Source organism: Dipodomys merriami, unplaced genomic scaffold, assembly GCF_024711535.1.
Source record: "Dipodomys merriami isolate MVZ:Mamm:240054 unplaced genomic scaffold, mDipMer1.0.p SCAF_6, whole genome shotgun sequence".
Taxonomy (NCBI): Eukaryota; Metazoa; Chordata; class Mammalia; order Rodentia; family Heteromyidae; genus Dipodomys; species Dipodomys merriami.
The window spans coordinates 879,275-896,408 of record NW_027206179.1 but is presented as its reverse complement, the minus strand read 5'-3'; the positions used below and the strand labels follow the sequence as shown (position 1 = coordinate 896,408).

At 53.7% G+C, this 17,134-nt stretch overlaps 2 protein-coding genes across 2 annotated transcripts; one reads left to right on the top strand and one right to left on the bottom strand.

Moving 5' to 3' along the window:
- The first annotated feature begins 5,551 nt into the window (after positions 1–5,551).
- On the top strand, positions 5,552–7,817 carry Swsap1 (SWIM-type zinc finger 7 associated protein 1). Its single transcript, XM_070002210.1, has 2 exons — positions 5,552–5,800; positions 6,466–7,817. Exons 1-2 carry the CDS (start codon positions 5,552–5,554, stop codon positions 6,925–6,927), a joined length of 711 nt encoding a protein of 236 aa, XP_069858311.1. The 3' UTR covers positions 6,928–7,817.
- A 172-nt stretch (positions 7,818–7,989) lies between these two features.
- On the bottom strand, positions 7,990–17,075 carry Epor (erythropoietin receptor). Its single transcript, XM_070002209.1, has 8 exons — positions 14,737–17,075; positions 13,806–13,932; positions 13,234–13,409; positions 12,672–12,829; positions 11,867–12,020; positions 11,695–11,782; positions 9,576–9,663; positions 7,990–9,479 (listed from the first exon to the last, which is right to left on the bottom strand). Exons 1-8 carry the CDS (start codon positions 14,849–14,851, stop codon positions 8,880–8,882), a joined length of 1,506 nt encoding a protein of 501 aa, XP_069858310.1. The 5' UTR covers positions 14,852–17,075; the 3' UTR covers positions 7,990–8,879.
- Positions 17,076–17,134: the final 59 nt, after the last annotated feature.

Sequence of the window (17,134 nt, the reverse complement as noted above, 5' to 3'; positions counted from 1 at the left end):
GCTCAGAGCCAGGCATGATTGTGCAGGCTTGTAGTCCCAGCTACTCAGAAGGTGGAGGTAGGAGAATAGAGATGCAAGGCTGCCTTGGGAAAAAGTAAAAGACCTTATCTGAAAAATAAAACAAAACCAGAGGACTGAGGGTTGGCTACAGCCCTACCCTGGCACTCACTTTCCCTCTCAAGAAAAAAAAATCCTGGGCTAGAAGGTGGCTCAGTGGTAGAGTGCTTGCCTGGCATGCATGAGGTCCTGAGTTCGATTCATCAGAACCACATAAAAATCCGGAAGTGGCGCTGTGGCTCCAGTGGTAGAGCGCTGGCCTTGAGCTGAAGAGCTGAGGGACAGCGCCCAGGCCCAGAGTTCAGGCCCCACAGCTGACAAAAAATTCCTGACAATTTTTTGATTGTGTGGCCTCTAGAAAGTGAATCTCTCTGAACTTGCTTGCTTGCTTTCCTTTCTTTCTCTTTTTTTTTCTCTTTTGCCAGTCCCAGGGCTGAACTCAGGGCCTGAGCACTGTCTCTGAGCTTTTGCTTAAGGTTGGAACTCTACCACTTTAGCCACAGCACCACTTCTGGCTTTTTCTATTTACGTAAACTGAGGAATCAAACCTGGGGCTTCATGCATGCTAGGCAAACACTCTACCACTAAGCCACATTCCCAGCCCTTTTTTTTCTTTCATGCTGGTACTGCGGTCTGAACTGGAGCTTTACCACTCAAGGCTGGAGCCCTACCACTTCAGCCACAGCTCCACTTCCAGCTTTATTGGTGGGATAAGTGTTTCATAGACCTTCCTGCTCAGGCTGGCTTCAAACCAGGATCCTCAGAGCTTAGCATCCTGAGGAGTTAGGATTACAGACATGAGCCACTAGACCCACCCCTCTAGGAGTCTGGAGAGCAAAGATGGAGCCTCCAAGCTGGATGAGAGCAGAAAGAATAACTTGAGTCACTCTGGGAGGCTCCCAAATGCTGGGAACATGCTCTGTTCCGTGGTAGGGTTTGGATCTGTGTGTGTGCTTCACATTGATATGTGATTGGGAGAAAATTCAAGCTTGAGAACAGAGACAGAGACAGGATTTACAGTTTAGATGGGAAGATTGTAGAAGTGTCACCTGAGGAAATGACAACAGGAATGGACACCTTGGAGTAGAAAAGAAAGCCATTTATTCCAGGCAAAGGGAACAGCACATGGAAAGGTCCTGTGGTAGGAAGACGGCTCTAGGAAGGAGGTCTGTGTGGCTGAAGTGAATGGGGGAGATACAGAAAATGAGGGAGGGATGAAGGGACTGCCTATTGGCTGAAGAAAAATGACAGACAGAGCCCACTAATGGTGGCTCACGCCCGTGATCCTAGCTACTCAGAAGGCTGAGATCTGAGGATCATAGTTCAAAGCCAGCCCCCGCAGGAAAGTCCCTGTTACTCATCGCTAATTAACCAACAATGAAGTTAGAAGTGGAGCTGTGGATCAAGTGGTAGAGCACCAGCGTTGAGTAGAAAAGTTAAGGGATAGCACCTAGGCCCTGAGTTCAAGACTCAGTACTGGCAAACACACACACACACACCACACCACGAGAACGAACAGATCCTGGAGTTGTTGATTAGTTGGCCAAGGCCGTTTCCAGAATTCACATACTTGAGATTCATGGTTCATCCTAAACTTGTCTCTTCCTTCCGCGGGCCCAGGAAGACACAGCCTCAGCACTGAGGACAGCGCCTGCGCACACGGTGGCTGGCGCTGTCCGAGGTACTGACCTGCTGACAAAGAGAGGAAGGGGAGCCGAGGGCTGGCCCCACTGGGGCGGGGCCTGCTAAAAACCCGCCATTCTCAGTCTGAGATGAATAATCCTAGGTAGGGAACACAACCTAGGCCGGGTGCGGGTGGCTCACGCCTGACATCCTAGCTACTCAGGAGGCTGAGATCTGAGGATCACGGTTCGAAACCAGCCTGGGCAGGAAAGTCCCTGAGACTCTTAACTCCAATAAACCATCAGAAAACCGGAAGTGGCGCTGTGGCTCAAGTGGTAGAGCGCTCGCCTTGAGTTGAAGAGCTGAGGGACAGCGCTCAGGACCAGAGATCAAAACCCACGAGAGAGAGGGAGAAAGAGAGAGGGAGGGAGGGAGGGAGGGAGAGAGGGAGGAGCCTCCTGCGTAGCTAGGATGACAGGTGTGAGCCATTGGCGCTCGGCTAATTTAATATAATTTTAAGAATTCACAGCCAGCTTGGGCTATGGAACTGATCCTGTCTCAACTCCACCCCCCCCAAAAAAAAGGAAAAACAAAAGAAAAAACAGACTTTATTGTTTGTTCAGTATTCACTGTTAGGTCTTCAGTGTCTAGAACAAACCCTGATACACAGTGGTACTTAATATTTGTTGGGCTTGCCAGGCATCCATGGCTCACACCTGCAATCCTAGCTATTCAGGAGGCTGTGATCTGAGGATCAAGATTCAAAGCCAGGGCAAGATAATCTGTGAAATATTTAACTTCAATAAACCAGAAAAAAGAATAAAACATCCTGAAGTGGAGGTGTGGGTCAAGTGTTGGAGCACTAGATTTGAAGGGGGGGAAACCTAAAGGATAGCCCGGTGCCTGTGGCTCACCTCTGTATCCTAGCTGCTCAGGAGGCTGAGATCTGAGGATCATAGTTCAAAGCCAGCCCTCCTGGAAAGCCTGTAAGACTCTTATCTCCAATGAACCACCAGAAAACCGGAAGTGGTGCTATGGCTCAAGTGGTAGAGCGCTCGCCTTGAGCTGAAGAGCTGAGGGACAGCGCCCAGGCCCAGAGTTCAAGCCCCATGCCCCCCCCCTCAAAAAAACTAAGGAATAGTGTTCAGGTTCTGAGTTCAAGCCCCTATACAAAAAGGAAAGAAAGACTGGGTGCTGCTGGCTCACGCCTGTCATCCTAGCTACTCAGGAGGCTGAGATCTGAGGATCCACGGTTCTAAGCCAGCCTGGGCAGGAAAGTCCTTGAGACTCTTATCTCCAATAAACCACCAGAAGACTGGAAATGGTGCTGTGGCTCAAGTGGCAGAGTGCTCGCCTTGAGCTGAAGAGCTGAGGGATAGAGCCCAAGCCCAGTGTTCAAGCACTATGACTGACAAAAAAAAAAAAAAAAGGAAAGGAAGAAAGGAAAAAGATAGAAAGAAAGAGAAAAAGGAAGGAAGGAAGGAAAGAACAAAGGGAAAGAGGGCTGGAAATATGGCTTTGTGGTAGAGTGCTTGCTTAGCATTCTTGAAGCCTTGGGTTTGATTCCTCAGCACCACATACAGAGAAAAAGCCAGAAGTGGCACTGTGGTTCAAGTGGTAGAGTGGTAGCCTTGAGCAAAAGAAGCTCAAGGACAGCACTAGGTCCTTGAGCTCAGGCCCCATGACCAACCCCCCCCCAAAAAAAAGGAAGGAAGGAAGGGAGGAAGGAAGGAAGGAAGGAAGGAAGGAAGGAAGGAAGGAAGGAAGGAAGGAAGGAAGGAAGAAAGAAAGGGAGGGAAGGAGGAAAGAAAGAAGGACTGGGAACATAGTTCAAAGTAGTAAAATGACTGCTTAACAAGTATGAGGTCCTGAATTCAAATGCCAAATACTGCAAATAAACAAAAGAATGCCAAAATAGAAATAATTTAGGGCTGAGGGTTTAGCTCAAGTGATGTAGTGTGGCCTAGCATGAGGAGGCCCCATGTTCAACTCCTAGAACCCCAAAAAGAAAAGAAGGATGGAAGGAAGGAAGGAAGGGAGGGAGGGAGGGAGGGAGGGAGGGAGAGAAAGAAGAAAGAAAGAGAGGGAGAGAGGGAGAAAGAAAGAAAGAAAGAAAGAAAGAAAGAAAGAAAGAAAGAAAGAAAGAAAGAAAGAGGAGGGAGGGAGGGACACAGGGAGGATGGGAGGGAGGGAGGGGCAGGGAGGATGGGAGGGAGGACTCGGCAATGTGGGTTTGTACAAGGAAGCATGCAGGGTGGGAATGTAGGACAAGCAGAGTGAGTGTGAGCTGCTTTGTGTGTCAGGTAGGTGAGCGCAAGCTGTGAGCACATGGGTGATGGGGAGTCTGGAAATGGAATCCATACAGCGATGCCGTGTGTGTGTGTGTGTGTGTGTGTGTGTGTGTGTGTGTGTGTGTGTACAGAAGGGTGTAGGGGTGCCCAGCTGTGTGAGTGGGTGTACTGGGGGATGTTGGGAGCTGTTTTCTGGCCCCAGAGGGAGAGAAAAAGCCCAGGAAATCACAGTTCTGCCCTGCCCCCTGGGTTGCCAGGCAACAGCACCACTTTGAAGTTACCAGGAGACCAGGTTGCCCGGGCAACTAAAGTGAGTGGCAGCCCGGAGCAAGGAGTCTGGGTGAGGAGTTGCAGCCAGACACGAGGATCATTCAACTTGCTTGTCCCTGTCTCCCAGCCTCTCCATCCCCACCTTCCGCTCATTCATTGAGTTAGGGAGAGAATGGATGTGCCCACCTACCATGTGCTAAGCAAGCATTGCTCTGAGCCCAAACGGATAAGTACACAAGGTGCCTTATTATATGTCTCCCCCTCTTTCTCCTGCCCCCTTTCTCTGGATTTTGGTCTCTTGTCTCAGCACTAGCAAGAATGAAGAGTCTAGCCGGGCGCTGGTGGCTCACGCCTGTCATCCTAGCTACTCAGGAGGCTGAGATCTGAGGATCGCGGTTCAAAGCCAGCCCGGGCAGGAGAGACCGTGAGACTCCTATCTCCAATAAACCACCAGAAAACCGGAAGTGGCGCTGTGGCTCAAGTGGTAGAGCGCTCGCCTTGAGCTGAAGAGCTGAGGGACAGCGCCCAGGCCCAGAGTTCAAGCCCCACGACAGACAAAAAAAAAAAAAAAAAAAAAGAATGAAGAGTCTCCTCAGCCAGTGAGAAAGTAAAAAGCCTTCTTGTCACAGACAGCTGCTGAATTTTCTCTCTCTCTGTCTCTCTCTCTCTGTCTCTGTCTCTCTGTCTCTGTCTCTGTCTCTGTCTCTCTCTCTGTCTCTCTCTCTCTGTGCAGTACTGGGACTTGAACTCAGGGCTTCGAGCTCTTGCTTGGCTTCCCCACCCCCAGCTCAAGGATGACACGCTACCAATCTGAGCCACCACTCCATGTCTTGTTTTTTGGGGGTAGGTGGAAGAGTCTCACAAACTTTCTTCTCTGGGCTGCATTTGAACCTGGATCCTCAGATCTCAGCCTCCTGAGTAGTTGGGATTACAGGCTTAAGCCTCGGTGCCCCCTGTTACAGGTGGGCAAATTTAAGGCTAGTTAACCAGACTCCGTATAACTCTCAGCCTTTACAATTGTCTGATTATCTGGCTCATCCACAATAATAGTATTCAAGCTGCTTCTCCTCCATCTCGCTCCCAGAGATCCCCTCAGAGCAAGGTTTTCCCTCCCCACCAACACCCCATTACTTCACGCTCAGGCTAGACGATTCGCTCATTCAAGGGGGGAGGAGCTAGCAAGAGCTAGCTCTGATGGACAGCTCTGTGTACCAATAGACAAGCGAGACGCACCGTAACCAATGAGGCCTCTTACAGGGCGGGATTAAAGCTAGGGCTGCGCCTTTGATTGGACAGAAGTTACGTCGCGAATGGCGGAGACGTTGAGGCGAGCGCTAACCCGGTGCAGTGCGGCTGGGAACAGGGAGGAGAGCGCGGCGGAGGCAGGGCCGCCTCTGCTGCTGCTTGGTGCTTCAGGCTCTGGGAAAACAGCCCTGCTATTTGCAACGGCCCTGGAGGTAGCCGGAGAAGGCCGAGGCCCCGTGCTCTTCTTGACCAGGCGTCCTCTTCAAAGCCTGCCCGTGGGTACGAGAACCGCTCTCGACCCTTTGCGGCTCCAGGTAACGGGGGAGGCGGGGCTTGTGCTATGCTAGCCTATGATGGGGCGGTGAGGGATTGAGTGACAAGTACGCAAGCCAATAGCTAGAGATAGTTGGTGGGCGACCTGGAGCCGCCATAATAGGGGTGGAGTCGGAGTACGTGGAAGGCGGGACCTAGTTGAGATTGATTGAAGTGGTATCCAATAAGAGGGCGGCGAGGGCTGGGCGTGTGGCTTAGTGGTAGAGTGCTTGCCTAGCGTGCCTGAAGCTCTGGGTTCAATTCCCCAATACCATATAAACTAAAAATAAAAATTTTTAAAAAGAGGGTGGGGCTGAGAATGTGGCCTAGTGGTAGAGTTCTTGCCTCGCTAGCATGCATGAAGCTTCGGGTAGCATGCATGAAGCTCCGGGTTCGATTCCTCAGCACCACATACACTGGAAGTGATGCTGTGGCTCAAGTGGTACAGCTTGAGCAAAAGCAGCTCAGGGACAGTGTCCATTTCCCTGAGTTCAAGCCCAGGACTGGCACACCAAATAACAACAACAACAACAATAATAATAGAGTTGTCCTGAACAATTACACAGCAATGAAAGAACCAAAGTGACTGGAAAAATATTTAGTGCTCTGACCTAGCATCTGGCCTCCTGTGCTGAATTGGCCTTTTCCTCCTTTCCCCATCTTCTAGAAAATTCGCTTCCAGTACCCCCCCTCCACCCGAGAGCTTCTGCAGCTCCTGTGCTCCGCCCATGAGATCCCAGGGCCCGCGCCCTCCCTCCTGCTGCTGGACGGCCTGGAGGAGTATCTGCTGAACGACCTGGGTTCGCAGGAAGCCACCTACCTAACTGCTCTGCTCTTGGATACCGCTGCCCACTTCAGCCGCAGGCTGGGCGCGGGTCAGGGCTGCGGGCTCCTCGTGGCCCTGCAGACCCAGGAGGAAGCGGACAGCGGAGACGGCCTGCAGGTGGCAATGCTCCGGCGCTACTTCCCTGCTCAGTGCTGGCTGCAGCCAGGGCCGTCCGGCCCAGGAGAGCACCGTCTGCGAGTCTGCCTGGAGCTGGGTGGGCTGAGCCCCAGGACAGAGTGGTGGGTGGCTTTCCAGCCACAGGGAGAGATGAGGATCACCCCCATAGTCCATCCAAGCGAATAACCCCAGCTCAGACCAGAGTTCAAGTGTCCGAGGCAAGCCTTGAGCTGTGCTGTGAACCATGGCTGGAATACTTAACTTCTGGGTCATATGAAGATCCAAAGACCAGGGACTGGGAAGGTGGCTCAGTGGTAGAGCGCTTGCCTTGCATGCATGAGGCCCTGGGTTCCATTCCTCAGCACCACATAAGCAAAAAGAAAAAAGCTGGAAGTGGCGCTGTGGCTTAAGTGGTAGAGCGCTAGCCTTAAACTGAAGAGCTGAGGGACAGCGCCCAGGCCGAGTTGTTCAGGCCCCACGACTGGACCACCCCCCCCCAAAAAAAAAAAAAAGATCCAAAGACTGAAGGAATGGAAAGAACATTTTCCTCTTTCAAAACTAGCATTAAAAGCCAGTGGGTACTGGGTGCTGGTGGCTCACGTCTGTAATCCTAGCAAGTCAGGAGGCTGAGATCTGAGGGTCACAGTTCAAAGCCAACCCTAGGCAGAGAAGTTTGTGAGACTCTTTATCTCCAATGAACCACCAGAAAACTGGAAGTGGTGCTGTGGATCAGGTGGTAGAGTGCTCACCTTGAGCAAAAAAATCTCAAGGATAGTGCCTAGACTCTGAGTTCAAGCCCCAGGACCAGCACAAAAAGAAACAAAAAACAAGAATCAACAGACTAGCCTTATAAAGGTTAAGGATGTAGCTCAGTGGTAGAGCAAAGGCCTTGGGTTCCATTCCTCAGCAGTGTTATGTTTTAAAAATATCAAATCACCTAGCATTATTATGTACATATCAGTCAACATTGTTTTAATGATAATTTTGCTGTTTTGAGCTATGTAGTTTCATGATACATGTAATTTTCCAGGGCTTGCTTCATTGCCACTAAACCTTGTTATGAAGATTCAACCACATTCTCTAGTCTGTTCGTTTTTCTTAGTTGCACATTATTCTGTGGTCTTGTACCCAATTTCTTGAGCACATGGACTTATTTTCTTCTCTGAACATTCTTGCTTATGTGTCTGAGTATGTTTATGGGTTTTGTTTTGTTTTGTTTTTTTACAGACAAATTGCTGAAGCATAAGATACATCTGTGTCAGCTTTCTTAGCCAAACTTGAAAAGTGCTTAATGCAGAACTGGCACAGAGTCAGTCATGTGGTGGCACTTGGTGTCATCACAATAATTTCTTAAAACATGGCCTGATTCAGAATGAAGCCCTACAGGTCACTGTCATTGGTCTTAGTGGCAGAGAACAGTTCAAGGCTCGCTGAACCACCTTCCTTTAACCAGAATCCGTAACTAAACTACATTTCCCAGCATGCCACTGTTCTGTTTTGACCAACTTTCCTTTCACCAGGGATTCTAACTAAACTACGTTTCCCAGCATCCCTCAGTTCTGTTTTCAGGCCAGATCCCTAAAATGGCGCGCATGGCATCTTTTCTTCTCTTCACTGATTGGCTGGCAGGATGTGGAGAGTTCATCTAAAGATCCCAAGATGATAGAAAGTGACCAGAAGAGTTAAGGCCTTGGACCTCCCTGGCGATGCTGCACATGTGTTTGCGCGGGGATAGGAAACTACTTAATGGGCTCAACTGCTGAGACTGAAGACTTGCTCGTTAATGCAGCTAGCATAACTTACACTACTTTGGTACGTATGATTAGTCTTCAGAGAGAGACGGCCAGCTGCTAAATTGCAGACTGAGCTCCAGGAACTTAGAGTGTGTGTAGGTAAACGTCATGGTGGAGGACACACACGCATGCACGTATATGTGTGTATATATATATATATATATATATATATATATTTACATGCGTATGTACACTGGAAGAAAACTGTACATCTTCTCCAACACTGCAGGGGTGTGGCTATCTGAGCAGGATGGGCTGGACACACAGCCAAGGGTGGCAGTGAAAGATGGCTCCATCCCTGGCTGGACTGGCCCTGGGGGCCACATTAGCTGGCTGGCTGGAGTCCTAAGAGCACGCCACGTAGCTGGGGTGCGGGGGCTCGGGAGCAGGGATGAGGCTGTTCTCGTATGGGTGACAGTAGGGGCTGTCGGGTGAGTCTCCGTGGGCTCCCTGGGAGCTCCCCGAACTGTAATCGGTGGAGATTCCCGAGTCGGACACCACGACATACAGGTATTTTAGGTGGGGCGGAGTGGGGGGCAGCGCAGGCCTGGGTGTCTTCGGGCGCAAGAGCTGGGAGCTAGGGTCCAGGATGGTGTACTCGAAGCTGGAAGCCAGCCTGGGCTTCGAGGCCAAGTCAGACAAGCAAGAGGAGGCTCCTGAGCCTTCATCCACAGCCTGGACATCCACGCTGTCTCCCGGGCCTGGGAGGGGCTCGCTGCAAGGGCTTCTGGGTACCAACCCCTTGTCCAGCACCAGGTACGAGTCCTGGGCATGCTCAATGTCCGCCGGCTCCAGCAGGGGGCGCTCGTCAGCTGCCCCTGGCTCCCCGGGCTGGGTCAGCTCCCAGCAGCGCTCAGAGAGGACCTCCAGGTGGACAGGGGGGTCCTCTGTGAAGGGGGTGCAGGGGTTCCACCATAGACAGTCATCGTGTTGCGACAGCCACAGCTGGAAAACACAGCACCAGTCTGCTCCGTGGCCTGGCCTTCAACTGGCCAGCTGCAGGACAGCCCCAGCCCCAGAGGGGATGGCATAGCCACTTACCTGGAAGTTACCCTTGTGGGTGGTGAAGAGACCCTCGAACTCGCTCTCCGGGCTGGGGATCCCAGGCCAGATCTTCTGCTTCAAAGACCTGTTGGAGTTGATAGGTACAGGTTGGGGGGTGAGGGGGTGGGTGTGGCTCACAGGGGAAATGCCTGCTTCCCAAGCAGGAAGCCCTAGGTTCACTCTCCAGTAACACACACACACACACACACACACACACACACACACACACACACACACACACACACACACACACACACACACACACACACACACACACACACACACACACACACACACACACACACACACACACACACACACACACACACACACACACACACACACACACACACACACACACACACCCCTCCCAAGCCAGGCACAGGACTATAATCCTAGCTGCTCAGGAGGCTGAGATATGAGGATCCTGGTTCAAAGCTACCCCAAGCAGGAAAGTCCCTGAGACTTATACCTCCACTTCACCAGCACAAGCCCAAAGTGAAGCTGTGGCTCAAGTGGTAGCACAATCAAAGCCAAGTGAGAGCACAAGGCAATGAGCTCAAGGCCGCTGGTTTGCAAGGCAGGTGCTCTACCACCTGGGCCACACCCCCTGCCTTTTTCTTTTGCTGGCACACCCACACATATACACAAATGGTTCTTGAACATGTTGCTGAACATATGCCAGTATGCGCAGAGTCACTAAAGCTTCTGGGGAACAAGGGTTTTGTCTGAAGCATCAGCATTGCCCTCCGAAAGGGCAACTGGAATTGAGTTTTGAAGGATGAATAAGAGTTCCATTATATATTAACTCATGCTCTAATTTTGGCCCCCGGCTTTACCTGAAGATCCCTTAGGTCAGTTCATCAGGCCTTTCTGTGGTTTTCCTGCTCCCCCAAGTCCATTTAGCATTAAGTCCAAGGCTGAGGAGGTAGCTCAGTAGGAGGGTATATTAAATTTAGCACTCTTGGTGCTCTGAGTTCAAATCCCCTGAGCCAAAGCCGAAAAACTAAAACTATAACCTTGCAGAAATTCTTGAGTGATTGACTCCTGTCATTTTCCTGACATTGTTCATCCCCTACCACACACACACACCCTGTTCCAGCCCTATACCTCTTGTAGCTGCTTCAGTGCCCCAAGTTCACTCCCACCCCAGGGCCTTCCTTTACACTTGCTGCTCCTTTTCCCCACTTTCCATGCAGTTGCTTCCGGTTGCCACTGCAGTGCCTCTGTTCCTGTGTCAGGTCCCTGTGCCATTTGTTTCTACACTCACCATTGATCACACTTTTTTTTTTTTTTTTGATGGGTCACGGGGCTTGAACTTAGGCCTGGGCACTGTCCTTACTTAAGCTCTTCAGCTCAAGGCAAGCACTCTATCACCTGAGCCATAGCACCACTTCCAGTTCTGATGGTTAGTTGGACTTTCCTGCCTGGGCTGGCTTTGAACCATGATCCTCAGATCTCAGCCTCCTGAGTAGCTAGGATGACAGGCGTGCGCCACTGGCCAACTCCACACTTACAGCCACGTATCACGTGTCTACATATCTGTTCATCTCCTTGACTATGTGACCCACAAGGACTTGTGGTCCACTCTCTCTTAGATGCCTGGGACATAGTTGATGCCTCTCTCTCTCTCTCTCTCTCTCTCTCTATATATATATATACACACATATATATGCATATATATATATGTATATATATTTTCCTTCAAGGTCAGGAAAAACAATTAGCCTATGACTTGGCTGACCAGATAGGAAGGGTGTTCTTGGCAGAAGGAACAGTATATTCCAAAGGCTTGGGAATCTGAAAAGCCTGGTATGGGCCCGCACTCTCAAATCCCACAGGATGTCTGGGCAGATCCTAGGAACATCTTGAGGAGCCATTTGGAGATTTAAATCTTTCCAAGCAGGGCACGATGGCGCACCCCATTAATCCCAGCGCCACTGTGGGAGGCCGAGGTAGGAGGACTGAGTCTGAGGCGAGCCCTAGGCAAAAAGGTGCAGACCCTTCCTGAAAAATAACTACAGCAAAAATACAAGGGCTGGAGGCGTGGCTCAGGTGGTAGAGCACCAGCCGAGCAAACCTGCGGCCCTGGCAGAACCCAGGCGGGGACGCTCACCGGCGGTGGGACAGCAGGGCGAGCACGGCCAGCAGCGCCAGGATGAGCACGAGGATGACGGACAGGGTCAGGATGAGGGGGTCCAGGTCTGAGTGACAGCGCGGGGTCAGAGCCGAGGCCTTGCAGGGGTCTCCCTCCTCCCCGCCCGTCCAGCTCCTCCCTGGGCTCTCACCGCTAGCTGTCAGCAGAAACGCGGGCTCCGACCAGGCGCTCCAGAAGCCGCTGAAGCTGGGCTCCGCCATGCGCGCGCGGACCGCGAAGGTGTAGCGAGTGGCGCCACGCAGGTTGCTCAGCACGCACTCGGTTCGGCCTTCCAGGATCTCCACCTGGGGGCGTGGCCTCGTGAGAAGGCGTGGTCAGTGGGGAGGGCCGCTAGAGGGCCTGGCCTCACGAGGGGGAAATGGCAACAGGAGGGTTATGAGGGCGTGGCCTCGTGTGGGGGCGTGGCCAGGCGGGGAGGGGCTTTGGGAGCTCAGTCTCACAGGTCTCAGGAGGGGGCAAGGCAACTCAAGGGTGGTGAGGGCGTGGCCTGTGGAGGGGCGTGGCCTCTCGAGGGATGGGTTCTGTGAGGGTGTATCCTTGTGGGCGGGGCCGTAGGAAGGGCGGGTCCATGCTGGTGCGCGACAGAGGAACACTGACGGGATGTATCCAATCAGGGAGAGGAAGGACAGCTCCGCCCCAAGCATTGCGTTTAAACCAATGAGAGCAGGGAGCAGGGCCTTATCTGGAACTATAGCCAATCAGCAGAGGGCTCTAGAGCCAAGGCCAGAACTCCAGGGGTTATACCAAGGGTTTGGGGGGAAGAAACTCCTGAGAGCATCCTGGGATTTGAGGAGGGGATAGCAGGGTCGGGGTTCTGTAGGACTGGGGATTGGCATGTTAGTGGTCATGGAGGCGTCTTGGGCATCATGGAGGCGGGATGCGGGGCATTGGGGTCTGGCGGGGGGAACTTGGGGGTGAGAGTTATTGGGGCTCACCCTCTGCGTGCCCCCTGCGCTGCTGCCCGCGGAGACGTCCACCTCGTAGCGAATGTGGGTGGTCATCGGTGCCTCCGGAGGCGGGAGCCAGCGCAGCACCACGTGGCTGCCCTCCTCCGCCCTGCGGGCCCGCAGGTCCACGGGGGCGTCCAGGAGCACTGCGGGAGGAGGGCGGGGAGGAGTTGAGCCGATATGCCCCCCCCCCCGCTCCCTGTGACTCCCCCCTCCCCGGGACCCCCCCCAGCTCCCTGTGACACCCCTCCCCGGGACCCCTCCCCCTCCCCGGGCCTCCTCCCCCTCCCCGGGCCTCCTCCCCCTCCCCGGGCCTCCTCCCCCTCCCCGGAACCCCTCCCCCTCCCCGGGACCCCTCCCCCTCCCCGGGCCTCCTCCCCCTCCCCTGGCCTCCTCCCCCTCCCCGGGACCCCTCCCCCTCCCCGGGCCTCCTCCCCCTCCCCGGGACTCCTCCCCCTCCCCGGGCCTCCTCCCCCTCCCCGGGCCTCCTCCCCCTCCCCGGGACCCCTCCCCCTCCCCGGGACCCCTCCCCCGTCCCCAGCGCACTCACCCACTTCGTTGATCTGGATGACGCGCTGGTACCGCAGGGCGCGGGAGGCGGTGGTGACGCGGAGCTCCAGCGGCACGAAGCTGGACGTGTCGGCCGTAGGCAGCGAGCACCAGAAGCGCACCGTGCCGCGGGCGGTGAGCGCCCGGTGCAGGCCACACAGCTTCCACGGCTCACCCCTGGGCCCGGCGAAAGGGAAGGGAGCACGTGGGAAGCGTGTGCGTGTGCGTGAGTGTGCGTGAGTGTGCGTGAGTGTGCGTGTGCGTGGAGGAGGATCGCCATTCCCACCAGCGACCACCCTTGGAATTATTCCAGCCCCGGCCGCTAGGGGCGCCGCTCCCCTTTCGGTTTGGGGGTTTCCCACCAGTGATCAGAACTGGGGTGATCCCAGCCCCGGTGTGGGGGTTCCCACCAGTGATCACGACTTGGGGGCGTGGCCTGGCCCCAAAGGCATGGGGGGGGGCGGGAATATCTCAAGCTAGGGCCTCCAGGACGCTCTACCTCTTCCCGCGCTCCTCTCCTCCCCATCCCTGGCCCTGGCGGGGCGCCCGCACCCCCACTTCCATCCCACTCACTCCAGCTGGTAGGAGAAGTTGTAGTTGGCCCCCGAGCTGGCCGCCTCCTCCCAGAAGCACACCAAGTCCTCCAGGCGCTCGGTGAAACACACGAGGTCTTCGGCCCCGCGGGCTGCCAGCAGGGCAGCTGGGGGGGGGCGATGACAGATGAGGATCCCCCAACCCCCCCATCCTGTCCAGGAAGCCCTGCCGGGTTCCCCAGGCCCCAGCTGCCCTTCCCCGCCCCCCTCTTTCCTACTGCCTGGGCGGATCCGATAAGGACCAAGTCCTTCCCCCTGCCCCGCACCCCCAGCATTGGGGGGTGGGAGCTCCTCCAGGGGTCTACAGAAGTGGCACCTCTCAAACTTCCAAGAGCAGGTGGCCTTGGTGTCCCCCCGCCCCCACAGCCTCCAGACCCCGCCCCGGACCCAGCCGCGCTTGGCGGGTGGGTGTGGAGGAGGCGGCCCCCTATCTGCCCCTGCAGGCCCCGGGCGACCAGATAGCGCCAACCGTGCACCCGAGCCCCTCCCTCCCCTCACTGGGGGCTGCCCGGCCGAGCACGGTGTTTACAGTCACCCGCGGGCAGCCAGGCTCGGCCCTGGGGCTTAGCCCTTCTCCCTCCATCCCTCCCCTCGGGGGCTCAGAGGCCCGAACCCCAACATTAAACTTAGCAGGTCCCCAACTTCCTGGAAAGACAGAACAAGAGCCTGATGATCCTCTCTTAATTGGTCCCCCTCCACCAAATCCAGCCTGAGGACTTAGACCCCAGTTTGGTCTCATCAGGACCCAGAGATCCAGGGGGTTCAGACACCAGCTAGCCCCCACTTTTACCCCCCACCCCAGAATCTAATCTAGAGGTTCACTCCACCAGCATTTCTTGGCAGATCTGTGGGGGCAAGGATGGTGGTGGGGGAGGCCGTGGAAGTGTTCCACAAATAGCTCCAGACCTTACCTTTACTCTCAAACTTGGGGTCCGGGAGGTTGAGTTGGGGAGCCCACGCTGCCCCAGCAAGCAGGAGACCGAGAAATCCAACTTGTGGCCACAGGGCAACCCTGGGGCAGCCCATGGTGCAGCAGCCCCCCTCACCCCAAACCCGGGGAGTCCCGGGGAAGCCAGGACTCCAGGCCCTCCGTTTTCCCCCTCTGCCCCTGACACAGTCTCCAGCTGGGTCGGCAGCTGCCTCCGCCGGACACAGCTGACCAGGCCCTTCCCGGTCAGGAGCCTCTGAGTGGCAGCTCCCCAAGGGGGCGGGGCCAGCACATAGCCTGGCCCCAGATAAAGACCAGGCAGCAGGGCCCCAGGGGACAGGGCCCCCTCCTGGAGGTAACTTGGGGTGGGGGGGGAGACAGGGGGATGAGGGGGAAGGAAAAACTGTTTCTGGATGTCAAGCTTTTTCACAGTGTGACCCTGCACTAATGAGGCTTCTTTTCTTTCAAATATGTCCCGATGCCTGGCAAACTCTGCCCTCCAAAAATGTAAGATATTGGATAGTCATACCAATCAGCATGATAAGCCAGTCGGGAAATAATAATTCTAGAAATGACTAGTTGTTGGAATTCTTGCATAGGAGTAGGCTATGCTGTGAGGATGAGGGGTATACTATGGTTTATTGTTTGTAAAGTGTGCACATTAATTCTGGGGTGTGGGGTTTCTTTTCTGATTTCTTCTTTTTAATGTGTGTGTGTGTGCCAGTCCTGGGTCTGGAACTTAGGGTCTGGATGCTGGCTCTGAGTTTTTGTGCTCAAGGCTAGTGCTCTACCACTTGAGCCACAGCTCTACTTCCAGACTTTTTTTTTTTTTTGGTGGTTAATTGGAGTCTCAAGGACATTCCTATCAGGGCTGGATTCAAACTGTGATTCTCAGCTTTCACCCCCTGAGTAGTTAGGATTATAGGCATGCATAGATAGATAGATAGATAGATCTATATATCTGTATATATCTATATATACAGATATATATATATATAGATATATACAGATATGTCTATATATACAGATATATAGGTATATCTGTATATATAGATATATAGTGTCTGTCCTCAGGCTCTGAGGGCCTGCACATTGTCTCTGAGCACATTTGCTCAAGGCTAGCATTTTACCACTTTGAGCCACAGCACCACTTCCTGTTTTCTGCTGGTTGACTGGAGATAAGGGTCCCACAGACTTTCCTGCCCATGCTGGCAGGTTCAAAACCACCATCCTCAGATCTCAGCCCCCTGAACAGTCAGGTGTGAGCCACCAGCACCCGGCTCTTTCTGATTTTTTTTTTTTTTTTTGTCGGTCATGGGGCTTGAACTCTGGGCCTGGGCGTTGTCCCTCAGCTCTTCAGCTCAAGGCGAGCGCTCTACCACTTGAGCCACAGCACCACTTCCGGTTTTCTGGTGGTTTATTGGAGATAGGAGTCTCACGGTCGCTTCTGCCCGGGCTGGCTTTGAACCGCAATCCTCAGATCTCAGCCTCCTGAGTAGATAGGATTACAGGCGTGAGTCACCAGCGCCCGGCTTCTTTTCTGATTTTTTGAAGAAACAATTTTACTGCTTACATATTTTATGCACTTGGTATTTAATAATATGGTAAGTAGCCAAGTGCTAGTGCCTCACAGTCTGTAATCCTAGCTACTCAGGAAACATTTCAAAGCTAGCCAGGTCAGAAAAGTCCCTGAGACTCTCCAATAAACCAACAAAAAGCTGGAAGTAGAGCTGTGGCTCAAGTGGTAGAGCCCTAGCCTTGAGCAAAAGAGTTCGACCCTGGAGTTCAAGCCCCAGGATGGGCACTAAAACAAAAATTATACTGAAGGATTGACACCCTCCTTATTCCCCTAGGTCAAGCCGAGAGCAGGTGTGCGCTCTCCTGCCTGCCGGGAGGCAGGGCCAATCCCACATGGGCTCAGCCCAACGCCATTACAGCAGGTGGAGCATTCTACTCTGGAGTAATTACAGCCTGACTTCTACTCCTTTACTTCCTTGTGAGGACCCATAGAAGCGGGACCCCCCCCCGCCTTTGCACAACCTCCAAACCCACAGGAAGGTCTGTGGCCCTTGCTGGCCTGGTGATGATCAAATCCAGCCTAATTCCTTCTCCATTCTCCTCCGTTTTCCTAACATAGAACATATAGTGCATCAAGGCCAGGTGTAGTAGTTCACACCTGTAATCTCCATGGAGCTTCTCAAAATGATGGAAGGGGGGCATCCACAAATACCTTCAGAAGAGCCAGGGACGCCCACTGGTCCTCCCCTCTCTGCCTCTTCATATTATGTTTACTCATTCATAAGGAATGACCCTGGCTGCCTTTGATTCCAGGGGATTTTATTTCTTCCCTTGTCCTACACATACATCACAGAAAAGAGGCA

Bases quoted from the DNA above. Each gene is read 5' to 3' on its own strand.
- Swsap1 (XM_070002210.1), top strand. From the start codon at position 5,552: ATGGCGGAGACGTTGAGGCGAGCGCTAACCCGGTGCAGTGCGGCTGGG. The intron at 5,801-6,465 runs GTAACGGGGGAG...CCCATCTTCTAG, and splicing joins TCGACCCTTTGCGGCTCCAG to AAAATTCGCTTCCAGTACCC.
- Epor (XM_070002209.1), bottom strand. From the start codon at position 14,851: ATGGGCTGCCCCAGGGTTGCCCTGTGGCCACAAGTTGGATTTCTCGGT. The intron at 13,410-13,805 runs GTGAGTGGGATG...CGCCGGGCCCAG, and splicing joins AACTTCTCCTACCAGCTGGA to GGGTGAGCCGTGGAAGCTGT. The intron at 12,830-13,233 runs GTGAGTGCGCTG...CTCCTCCCGCAG, and splicing joins CATCCAGATCAACGAAGTGG to TGCTCCTGGACGCCCCCGTG.